The sequence below is a fragment of the Sebastes fasciatus genome, chromosome 12 (genome assembly GCF_043250625.1).
Source record: "Sebastes fasciatus isolate fSebFas1 chromosome 12, fSebFas1.pri, whole genome shotgun sequence".
Classification (NCBI taxonomy): domain Eukaryota; kingdom Metazoa; phylum Chordata; class Actinopteri; order Perciformes; family Sebastidae; genus Sebastes; species Sebastes fasciatus.
Window position 1 is genome coordinate 21,649,086 of NC_133806.1, and position 13,078 is coordinate 21,662,163.

General features: G+C 40.2%; 1 protein-coding gene across 2 annotated transcripts in view; it reads left to right on the top strand.

The window, feature by feature from the left end:
• The window catches only part of col14a1a (collagen, type XIV, alpha 1a), a 152,782-nt gene that overhangs the window by 21,200 nt on the left and 118,504 nt on the right, over positions 1-13,078 (top strand). For both annotated transcript variants that reach the window (XM_074654161.1, XM_074654162.1), the window contains exons 4-5: positions 1,119-1,262; positions 2,234-2,329. In XM_074654161.1, coding sequence (XP_074510262.1) covers positions 1,119-1,262; positions 2,234-2,329 — 240 coding nt within the window. The remainder of the gene's footprint in view (positions 1-1,118; positions 1,263-2,233; positions 2,330-13,078) is intronic.

The following is a 13,078-nucleotide window of genomic DNA, read 5'->3' on the forward strand; positions in this document are numbered from 1 at the left end:
GGCAAGCATTGTGCGCTGATCGCCGGTGATCGATTCTGCGCAAGCCTGGCTCATCTGGAACCAGCCTAATTTCAGTCATGAAGGAGAGATCTATGTAGGTAAGGAAAGGAAAATGTTTAAAGAAGTGCGTTTAGCTCCGAGAAAACTGAGACATGAACTCTCAGTGTGCAACAGTTGACATATGGTAACCCAGTGAATGCCTAGCCTTCACTTTGAGCCCAGACAGTTGATTGATTGACAGTCGTTATGTCCCCCAGGACAGACTAAGGTTCCGTTTTTTGGTGTGGACACTGATCCATGTAGTTACCTCGCTTGACCTGCTGTCCCCTTCAGTAGGATTTATCTCTCTTCCCCTAAAGGCGTCATTAATCATCACTCTGCAGGCACAAGGGACAGAAGAGCTGAGGAAGCACGCACGCACACCTTATTGATGGTGCCATTGATTGCTGGGTCAAAATTAAAATGGGGTGATAATGTGACCTGTTGCCCTGATGGGGATTAACTGCTAAGGAGAGGACACACACACACACACACACACACACACACACACACACACACACACACACACACACACACACACACACACACACACACACACACACACACACACACACACACACACACACACACACACACACACACACAGACACACAGACACACACTTGTTTCACATTGTACTTCAGGGACACATTTTATTTTCCTAATGTCAAAACCTAAAGCTAACTCTAACCTGTAATCTCTAAGCTTCACCCACTAGCCCTAGAAACAAAATAAACAAAAACAGAATTAACTTTGCCCACAAATTGCCTTGTTTTGTTTTGTTTTTTTGTCATTTCAGCATTTTGGTGAAGATATATGCTCCTCACAAAGACATGCAGGCACGAATAAATCCACCATGAAATAAAATATTTCGACCTTGAACGTAATGTTCGCCTGCCTTCAGAATGGAGAATGTTAATCAGCTCTTCTACCGAATTAACTTAATTTTGGCTCGGTCATGAGAATACTAATACTTTGCTTCCAAGCAACTGAATATAGCAACAAGAAAGGGGAAAAAACACTGAATCAAAATGTCCATGAGTCTAACCTTTGCTCCTCTCTCTCTCTCTTTCTGTCAGGTGGTCGGCAGAGGGAGATCATCATATCTAAATCTGACACTAAGGTGTTGATAACAGATTACACCTCCTCTAAGGAATACACGGTCAGCGTCATCAGTGTCAGTGGCAGTGAGCAGAGCAGACCACTTCAGGGAAGACATAAAGGTGCGTTCATGCATTTTACTTCTTTGCTTCTGTTCTATTACTGTACTGTGTTGCTCCCACATACTCTGTTCTTCTCTACTGTTGTATACTCTTCTACTCTTTTGTACTGTTATGGTCTTCACACCTCTACTCTGTTTCTCTATTTTACTTGACACCATGCTACTGTACTACTACTACAACACTACTTTTAATCTTCTTGTCTTGTCTCCTCTCGTTTCCTCCCATTTCCTTTCCTCTCTTCTCAACTTTGTTCTGAGATGCTATAGTGTACTCTCCTCTCCTCTCTTCTCCTCTCCTCTCCTCTCCTCTCCTCTCTTCTCCTCTCCTCTCCTCTCCTCTCCTTTCCTCTCCTCTCCTCTCCGTAATGCTGTACTCAACTCAGTTCTGATGTGTTATGTTCTGCTTTTTCCTTTTTACCATATTTTACTCTGCACTTTTTTAGTCACTTCTTTACCATAATCTCTATGTATCGCTTTATGTGCTTTCAGTGTTGCCAGATCAGATTAACAGTTTCCAGCCCAATCACAACTTAAAATCCACCCAATTCAATAGAAAACAGCCCAAATCATAACCTTGCCAGAAACCCTCATAAAACCATTACATGCACAATAGAAGACACATCATTAGCATACAAAGATTCATATCTGCATCAAATAACCAAAGATTAAAAACTACCCACAACCCACAAAGAGTCCAGTCAGACAACCAAATACACAAATTCCCACGTCAGTGTCAATGATGACGACATCAGGGAAAGTAGGTCCTCCCTTATTCCTAACAGCGATTGAAAACAACTCAGCTCAGCTTAATAAAAATGTAGCCCAATTGGGCGGAAACCAGCCCAATCTGGCAACACTGTTTGCTTTCCTTGTTGATATACAGTATGTAGACCCAGATAGAGTAGGGACTCTCTGAAATACAGTTCTACGGGATTCTGCTAACTTGTGATTAATCTGTTGTACTGGCTGCAGTTGAAGGAGGTGAGAGTGACGGAGAAGACAAGACTAATCCCGAGAGGCTGACTGTGTCAGTTGTACCACTTGAGGATGCCAACGAGATTTCTGGAGGTAGGACAAACACACACAAACACTGTTTCCAGGAGAGGAGGCCATATACAAATCCTGTGCTCACATGAACGTATAAATAAAATGAATTGCGCTGAGTAGGACTCTGCTTAAAGAGTCCTCCAGTCAGTTGCCATAGTGATGTTTGGAGGAAGGAAAAAAAAACAGCCATTGGTGTTGTCTTTAACACCAGCTCCATAGATCAGAAAGTCAAAAGTACGAGTCCGGTGTCTATCCGTGTCCAGTTGGATCCGGCTGTGAAGTGTTGCCCCCATGCTGAGTTAGTGTGCAACCGGTTAACAGCAGAATCCACCTTTTAAAGCAATACCCAGACAGACATCGGCCTGGAGGTCTACTTACCCACCAAGTGAGATGCCAAAACCAGCTATGCTTCAATGGTGAATCATTCACTGTGGCGCTTTGTGGAAACTCTTTAGCATACGCAATGCTGAGTGAAGTGACTGTGACTCCTGGTATTAGGTGATGAGTGACCTGCATCGTTAACTTGCGTCTGTGCAGTTGCCGATTAATTTGAGCCCTCCTCCCCAACAACACTTTCTGTCTGGCTTTCTGTCTGTTTTGTTACTGAAACCAAAATGTTCTTTCAGTTGGCAGCATTAATGTCTTCTTATTTAAATGACTAATATTTTAACCTCTACTGAAATGCGAGAGAAGAAAGGAATGCATTCATTTTCATCTTTAGTTTATGTATCTGCTGTTGATTTCTTTACCATAACCATGAGTTCAGCGGGGAAACTTTGGCTATAGTGTAATTGATCGTGTGCAATATGGTTTTCTGTGCTTATGTGTATATTAGAGAAAGACTAAGCTGGTAATTTGCAGACTCGGGCATGAACGAATTTGAGACACTATAGCTGCTGCTGATGTGTGAAGGTGACCGTTTTTGCAAGATTTAAAACTCACTTTCTGGGACAGTTTCACCATTGCTTTCAAGCCTAAAGTGTTCACAAAGACAGAATCTCATTACTTGGTGGTGGGGGGGCTTATTATCTAAGCATTTTTGCTTATGACTGGCTCATTTGTGTCTTTTGTGCGCAGGTGATCATTTATCATAGGGCACTAAAAGAAAGATTTTCAGGAAGTGGTGATTATTGAATATGGTTTAAAGAAGTCCATCCTCGATTTAACGGTATACTATGTGTCATCATTTTTATGGACTATAACCCTTATATATTATTTGCCCAATATAATTTCCTTCTTGCTATATGTGCACTTCATATTTGCTGATGGAGCAAGAGAGCGACACACATACACACACTCACACACACACACACATACATAGAAAGAGAGAGAGCATCACTGAGCAATTAACCATGTTATAAAGCTTATTTATAGACACTTTGCATCCGTGAATACATAATGAATTGGCTCTTGGGTGGAGATGAAAACACATCGATAGTAAATCAAAGCAAATTTCATATTGACTGCAGTCTCTGGTAACACTTAAAGTGCCCTTATCGCAATGTATTAACCTGCATACTGAGCTATGGAAAAGTAATGGATTCACAATAAATAATGTGTGATTATCATACTTATATTCTGTTCCTACAGTTATACAAAAGGAAGACATGTTTAGATTCTTCACATCACAAACGTTTCCTTTCTTTCACTATGCACAATGCCATCTTTTCAAAAAAATATTAAGAGCTGAAACACAATAAAAACTAAAAGAACATTTTTATGAAGAAAAAGAACAGGCCGTGTTGTTTTACCAGAGATGGGGATTTGTTTTCAGCTCCCACCGACTGATTTTGTGGCTTATCGAGGCAATTCATATCAGGTCATAAATTTGTAAAATCAATCATAAAGTGTGTGGTGACTTTATAGACAATTGTTTTGTTTTGGAGAGCCAAATTTCATTTTTGATTTGTGCTTTCTTCAACCATAGAGAGCAACATGGTGTCAGAGCAGTTATTATTTTGGTAAAATTCGCAGCTCTGCCTTTCAGCCAAACAACCTGGTTACAAAAATGTGAGCTGGCATGGTGAACCTGCCTGCCCTGCATTTATTCACAACATAGATACGTAAACTGCCATTAAGACTGAAACTGTGACTTTATAAAAATTAGGGCTGATTAATTTGTTTTAACGCCACGCATTAACTAGTAACTTGTGATTTTTTTGGTTGTAGCGGGCTCTGTTTTAAAGCTAGAGTGAAGATGCTGGCATCATATGAAACTAGAAAACCTAAAGAATGTCATACTAGCTCATCACTAAGGAGGCTAAATAACGCTCCAACTTGCGCTAAATTTTGGCGAGGAAAAACTGGCAAGGTAATTTTCAAAGCGGTCCGTTAACCTGTAAATGGGTTCTATGGGTACCAATGAGTCTCCCCTTTACAGACATGCCCACTTTATGATAATCACATGCAGTTTGGGGCAAGTTATAGTCAAGTCAGCACACTGACACACTGACAGCTGTTGTTGCCTGTTGGACTGCAGTTTGCCATGTTATTATTTGAGTATTTTTTTTATGCTAAATGCAGTACCTGTGAGGGTTTCTGGATGATATTTGTCATTGTTTTGTGTTGTTAATTGATTTCCAATAATAAATATATACATACATTTACATAAAGCAAACATATTTGCCCACTCCCATGTTGATAAGAGTATTAAATACTTGACAAATCTCCCTTTAAGGTACATTTTGAACAGATAAAAATGTGTGATTAATTTGCGATTTGTTGCGATTAACTATTTTAATCGATTGACAGCCCTAATAAAAATAAAAACTAATGACAAACTGTTATACTGTAATGACTCTCTCTCTCTCTCAAAGACACACTAACACACGCAGGTTTAAATCTTTCATGTTCTTTTCTTCTTCTCTGTTTCTGGCCTTCCTCCACCTCTTCTTCCGGTCCGTAGGTAGATTAAAAACTGTATTTCTTTCAGTCCGCTGTTATCAGACCCACTCACCATTCACTGCACCAGAGGTGACCTTGATTGGTGTTCTGCTTCGTACCTGTTGGGGATTATGATAATATCCTGCTGTGCTTCAATAGAATTTATGAATGTACCACATGTGTGTGTGCCTGTGTATGCAGCTCCTGTGTACTATAGTGATGATGATAGTGTCTCACTGTTGAGACTGCTCTTTTATGTTGCACTGTAACGTGTGGCTGCTTCTCTTTCTCTGCCTCTCTATCAGGCTCTGTGCGTGTATTTATGTTCTACAGTGATAATACCGATGTCCCACAGTGCTCCGGAGAGATGGTGTTGTATGAAGTCTCCCTCTGTGTCTGTGTGTGTATTAGCAATGCTATCCCAGTCCATCACCGCTTTGTTCCAGAGTAATAATCAGCTCGCTTTTATGTCAGGGTGGGTTGTTTACAAAAACCTTTCATTAACAGCTGGCTCATAGTCTCATCTCCTCTCTGATGTGCGTATGTGGGTGTGTTGGTGAGTTGCAGACATCAGACAAGTCACTAGTCTTTTTGTGTGCCCACTACCTTTTTATATGCGTGGATCACACCTCAGTCACAAAGTATTTGCAAAGACATTAAGTACTTTTTCACTCTCAAGCAGTTTATTATAAATTAGTTTGGATAGATTCAAAAACTGATATAAAAAACTCTAATAATCTGAATTTTCCTGCATAAAATACAACACAGTTTTGCATCTCAACTTGGCAAGTCAAGGTCAAAAGAATACTGAAAATTCAAAAATATGCAGCAACTTAAGCTTGTTATCTTTGGCTACCTAAATCAAAAGCATCCTAGCTAGTGTGTGTGTGTGTGTGTGTGTGTGTGTGTGTGTGCATAGGTGTTTGTGAACATCTAAGTAAGTTGGTTTGAAGTTGCTTGGATGTGTTTTAAAGTAGAGGGGAGAGAGCCATTAGCTAAAGGAAGTGCCATGAAACTTCCTCCGCTCTCAGTAAAATAACTAGCTTAGCCACCCACTTTTTCTTCTAAAGATACTCTACAAATTACTTAACCGTATCTTGCAGAGCGTAAGCACAGGCTGCCTTGAACTAAATACAGACTGTCCCTTCCAGGAGCTTTAAATGAAACAAATTTTCTGTCTGCTCTTGGGGTGTCATTGACTGAGTCTGGCTCTGAGCAAACAGGAAAGGGTTTAAAGGGATACTTTACCTTGGTTTGCAGTTTGTAGTCTGTCCAAGTTTCCTATATTGATGTCCGTCATTTATGGGACTGCACCCTAAAAGTCGATCATTCGAATCATCGGTCAGGGACTCCAGAGTCCAATCTCACTTTGAAGCATTTTTTTGCAGCCTCTAAATCAATGAGTGATCTTAGCACCGGATTCAGCTGGACGATGTGGAGACAAATTCCTCTTCTCCTTGAATATCAGTTTCGGAGTTGAAGTGTCTGACTTTTTTTCCTTTCTGCTGTGTCATTGTCTGCAGAGAGAAGCAGCATAAATACCTAGGCATATGAAAATGTAGACTACTGTGCAGGATAGGAATGACACTCAAATTGTAGAAAACTGCAAATCAGATTCATCCTGGAAATTTCCGAGTCAAGTTGAGTCATAGTCATTCACTACTGTTAAATGAAGTACTATATCTTTCTGCTAAATCTGTGAAGTTATTCCTTGTCTCCTCTTTGTTAATGAGAAACATCAGAGAAACGTAATTACTGTGAAACATAATTGTCTTATCTTTATCTGTCCCTAACCAACCTCCAGTAATTACTATGAATAGACAGGACACAAACTGAGTATCCTTTTGCAAGTTGAATAAACTTAAATACATGTGTGGAACTTTTTGTTTTCACCTTGTGAGTCTGTGTGTGTGTCATGGCGAAATGTGGTCCTTGAGACACCTACTGTAATGGGAACTACCACAGAAGCAGTTTTGAGTACTTTTCCAGGTGTTTATATTTCTGTCTGTCTGTGGACAGATTTTTATCACCGTGATGGCGTCACAATTGTGCAAGATGCAGTCATGAAACTTTACAGGTGTGTAGTTGAGATCAAAAAGAAGTTCAAAGATGGGTGTGGTCCAAGCAAGGGTAGGGATTTGGCGTCACGGCTGGTGCCGCAAGATGGTGTCTAGTTTTCTATGAAAGGAAGAGAGGAGGGAGAGAGACGCCGACTGGGTGAATCATAAAGCAACCGAGACAGAGGCAGAGAGAAAATGTCCCTTGTGAAATTGTATATGTGTGTGATCATTCATAGGTTGATGTCGTTATAGCTACTGAAAAAGAGAAGTTGCTTCAAGAGAGCATTCTCTGTGTGTATGTACAGGTTCAGAGATTTCGGGAATAGTGATCAACCACTTATATGGATCTAAAAGCTTGGGACAGAATCATTCCAATACAAATGCTGTTTAAATAATTCAGTACACAAGTACTTCGCCTACAGTGTGCATTTTGGGTCTTTTCATACTTGAAAACATATGGAAAAACATTTTAAAACTATGTCAGACTAACATTAATTTAATTTTTGTTTTGTTTTTTTACTTACTTTTTACGTATACCCTTGATACGTTGCCTCGTGGACCGTCTGCTTTTCGGCTAGATACTTGAGGCTGATGCTGCATGCATATTGATATCATGACGGGAAAAGTCATTTTCTCTGAATAAAAAACATAGATTGTCATAGATCTGATAACATCAGGGCAGATCCACAACGAAGAGAGGGTCTCATAACCACTAAATTATGAAAAAATAAAGATAATAATGAAAGAAAGAAAAACAAATTTCAGCTACTTGCCAGCTAGAGTGCCAGCAAAGTTTGTCATACGTTCACTTTCACCTGTCAGTTCTGCCAACAACAGAGTCTCACTGGACCCCTTAATCAACTGGTTGCATTAAGAAATGGCGGTTTCAGTGCTTGACATTCATAACTTTGGTCTCACAGTCCAATGTGTCAAAGCATCACCATCTACTCTTTCCAGTTTGGACTGAGACATGCAGACGGAGCAAATACTGTGTAATGCATTTGACGTCAGTTCAGGAGGTTGCCCTTTTTGTTTCTCTTGATTCAGAGGTTCCATTTTGGTTAATTGCCTACACAAACTTTCAAAAGCTTCTCTTGCAGCGTCATTGCTCACATCAGTCATCTTTGATATTTATATATAATTATCATAAGTGGTTTTTAAATATTTTCATAGATTTTCATGTTTTTTTTAGCCACGCTGGCGTCATGGCTCTAGAGATGGTGATGTCAGTTGGTTGGTCTGTCCATTACTTTGGTCCAGACTGAAATATCTTAGCCAATTTTAGATGGATTGCTATGCCATTTTTTAAAATATTCATAGTCCCCAGAGGATGAATCCCACTGACTTTGGTGATCACCTGACCTTTCCCACCACTCACCACTTGCTTTTAAATTAGATGTCCCAACAGCTGCTGGATGGATGTCCAAAACATTTTTACAGATATTTATGGTGCCACGAGGACAAATCCCTTGACTGGTTCTTTAGCGCGACAATAAGGTTCACATTTGTTGTATTGAGTGAGATGTCTCAACAAGTATTGAATGGATTGCAATGAAATTTGGTACACAGAATCTGACTTTGGTGATCCCTTAACTTTTCCAATTGTCCAATACTTTGTTTTACGACTGTATACTGGTAAAAGTAATTTTCATCAGCCTCGGCTGTACATTGTGTTTAGTGGTAATGGCAAATGTTAGTAAGCTAACACGCTAAATCGAACATGGTAAACATCAGCATGTTGGCTCTGTCATTGTGAGTATGGAAGGCAATGATAAACAACATATATTTAACGTTGGAAACCTTGACGTATTTGCATGTCATCCCGCTCTCTTTCACTCTGCTGTTCTTTACTATCAATGGTACAATAAAAGTGATATTTGGCAAATTATCTTTTCCCTTTCAAATAATACATTTTAAAACCAAATATTTTTGTTCCAATATCAACTGTATCATCATTTAGCCATTGCTGCAGCTTTCATCCACATTTCATCCAAAATAAAGTCAGTAAGGAATTTTGCAGCCAACCACAATACATATGTTTGTTTTTGCTCAAAACAAGAACTAATCCATCAGTGGTCCCCTGTGTTAAGACAATAATATATTTTCATTGGAAATGGGCTCTAAACAATGTTTCCTCAAAAATAATGACCATTATTTGTACAGCTGCGTGATATTAGATCAGAGGACGTCTGTGTGTGTGTGTGTGTGCTGTAGGTGTGTCCATGACTGTAGTTGTTACAAATGTGGGTCAGTAGCCTCCAGTAGTAAAACAGATGGTTGTCGTCCTGCAGCCTATAAAGATCTAAGAGATACTGTAAGTCAGCGCTGGTTTCTCTAATAAAATCTTCAAGCAGCAAATTCCTGTTTTCTCACCACTGACACTGAGTTATCACCTGGCCCAAAATAACCTGATGTCAAATATATCAGTCATTGTCAGGCATTATTTATACATTTTTTTTACAGCAACATAAAAATCAAAGAATAAAGACATTTCCCTCACAAATTAGTGGTATTTTCTTTTTAATTTATAAGGGACATACATACTCCTGGTGAATATAATCAAATCAATCATAGATATTTCATATATGTATTTTGTATATACAGTTCCCTTTGTAAACACCGTATTTTGAAAACCAGACGTAGTTACACATGTATACTTCCGCCAAGTCCGTCGCTAGCTCTCCCGTCAGCTTCTTGTCTCTTTATACATCCATGTCAGCTCCATTGGGCCGTTTGAATGCATTTAGCATAAATGTTAGTATATGGGTGCTCTAAAGTTGTAGCGTCGGCCGATTTGACCACGGAGATGAGAGTGACGGCTGGTTTGATCGCATGTTACCATAATACAAAAACATTAGCATGCAGCTTTAGCCTTGATGTCTAGCTCTGCTGTTCCTGGCAATGTGTGAAACCCAAAGTGTTTCCATACTTTACTGTGTGTGTTTACCACTCTGGATTTAAAATGTGAGGGTGCAGGTCGTATCCAGGTGGACCCAGTGCCTTTTTCTGCTTTGTCGTTTTGGCTCATTGCGGTTTGTTTTGGTTGGCGGATACAGAATGGATATGACGTCATGTTACTCTGACTACAACAATAAAAGCGGTCACTTCCGTCTACCTCCACATAGACTCAAATGAAGCAAATATATCGATTCTGGCATAAAAGCATCGATTTCAGAACCATATAAAAACAAAATTACGATACATAGGTGAATCATTGTTTTTTCCCACCCCTACAATCTTCTCATTAAATGGTCGACTTGCTTTGTTTTAGCTTTGGTACATAAAGCAATCAGCATCAGGCCAATAGCATACACAAACAAGTGGAAATCATTGAGCAATAAAGGGCAAAAGCCTCTCCTTTCTTCCATGCTACGATGCCTTTTTCAATACATATTACCTAATAGGATATGAGCCGAGTGTTGCCTTCCTCGCTCTATGACTGAAGCTTTAAAGCAGCGCTCACACAGGCAGACACACATAGATTGAACCCAAGGGACAGACGTAGTTAAAGTTGAACTGGAGGCCAATGAGATTCTGTTGACATTCACAGCTCTGATAGTGAGAGAGACGGAAAGAGTCCTGTAGTATCCATCACATCTGCAGAGGGAAACAAACACACCTGGAGAGCAAGGTTTCTATATTTATAGCCAACCTTAATCCCTAACATTATCATTTATTTCAGCTCTCTAGATAGTTGTGTGTATGTGTGTGTTCATCCCCTCCATATTCATCACGTTGTTAATTCCCAGTTTTAACATTCATGTAGTCTACATCTCTCCATCTTTTTGTGTGCGTGTACATGCCTGTGTGTCCTGCTTTATTTATTGCCCTATTAGTTTCCAGAATTACCAGTTATAGACTTCCTCTGTCATTGTGCATTTTGCCCTATATTTTATTTAATTCCTAGCCTCCCCATTCCTTCGGTGTGATGCTCAGCGGCTACACAGGATGTCAAAGGTTTGTGGCCATAGAGATGTGTCACTAGGCTGACAAATGGCCAGAGAGAGAGTGAGCGAGGAGGCCACAAAACCGATACCACAAATGAAAGGAGACAAATACAGTGAATACGTGCTGACCGTTCAAGTATGTGCAGGCTACAAACTAACTGGCGAGTAATGCTATCAGTTCCTTTTGAATGCCTGTTAACATTACATCACTTCTTTCCATCTGAGAGCCGAAAGAGCCAGATACGTGTGTCATGGCTAAAAAGCATGAAAGGCTCCAAGATCCAATTTTTAAAATTGATGTCGTAGATGTGATTCACAAATGATGTGAAAATGCACAGTTTCAGCTAATGTGTAGCGTGAAGGGCAAAGTGAAGAGAGCGTTAAAAGAGAAAGTATTTAAAGAGAGAGTATTAAAATAAACCCAAGTGAAAGTGAGCCGACAAAGAGTGAGTTCAGGTAAATGTCCTCCAGAGATGCACATTTCGTCTCCATCTGTCTCCTCTCACTTGACACTTTTTCCATCATCGCAAGTTGTGTTTTACATTTTGCTTTGGACATTTGCCAGCTGCTGAATTATTCCTGTTGAGAGGAACTTAAGAAATATCATCCTCACACACGTTGGATGTGCGTTCAGAGACTTAGGAGTAGATCAGCCATTGCTCATTTGGACGTGTGTGTATGTGTGGTCTCTGTGCTAGCCAGACTTCTGTCCTTGTCCTCGATTAAGTGAGGGGGGTTCATGGCTGAGTTGAGCTAATCGTATGACAGTGGTTAACAAGTGCATGTGTGTGTGTGTGTGTGGATGTGCTAATGGGATTTTGGTCATTAGAAGCAAGGACTTCGTAAGTGCAGAGGTCAATTAGAATAATTAGTGTCCACTTCCTCCCTGATTTTCCCCCTGCTAGAGCTTCCTCTCTCCCTCTTCATGGTGAAAAATAGAAGTTATATCACACTGTACAGATCTGTCTCTATGATACGAGCGACGACACTCTGGCTTTTCTGCTGAAACTAGTCCACTGCACATGTAGTTTAACCAGAGCTGAGCCAAATTGAAAAGGAGGCAAAAAGCCCTGTGCATGCTACAGCACATTTTTACATAAAGTTTATCTTTCACATTACATACATAAACTACAACGGGATAAGGTTATTGTAGAAGAAGCTGCTTGAAGAAATGCAATACCTTGCTTGACATTTGATATGTGTAATTAGAAGTTGGGCCGTTGTAAATATTTTCAAACCGGTTTGATATTAATCCACAAGACTGGACCGGAATACAGAACTTTATCACTAGATCTCTCGACCAAACACTCGCTAACGTTACAGGCTGTCGGGCTACTATGATGGAAACCTGTCTTGTCCAAGCCCCCAGGAAGAGTACCGGGCTGTGAGGCAATTTTTTTGTAGTGGTACTACAACTTCCGTGTCCGTCACGTGATGCCATTGGGCCCAAAAAATCATTTTCCCCATAGATTTACATTGGGAAAGAGACGTCTGTAAGTCAGCGAATATTTTTTTTTGAGGTAAATCCACTTCCTAGTATGAACACTTGAATAGCCCTTATTTAAATCATTAGGTCCTAAAAGTTGTAAAATGCACTAATAGCCGAATCCACAGTTACTTCCCTTCCTTCGTTCATGTGAATGAGATCCAGACCGAGGCTGGACTGCGGGCTGGGAGGCGGAGTAAAAGAAAACACTACTGTGCCTGCTCCATGGGCCCAATGGATGTGGAAGATCGCTGGATGATCCGGGTACTTTATCACTCAGCAGTCGAGCCATTTTGGCTTCATGCGCCACTGAGCAACTCTCATAGGAATGAACGGACGCCTGCCTCCAACGCTGAATCCAGTTGTCTTTATACAACCATGGTCTTTATCTCGT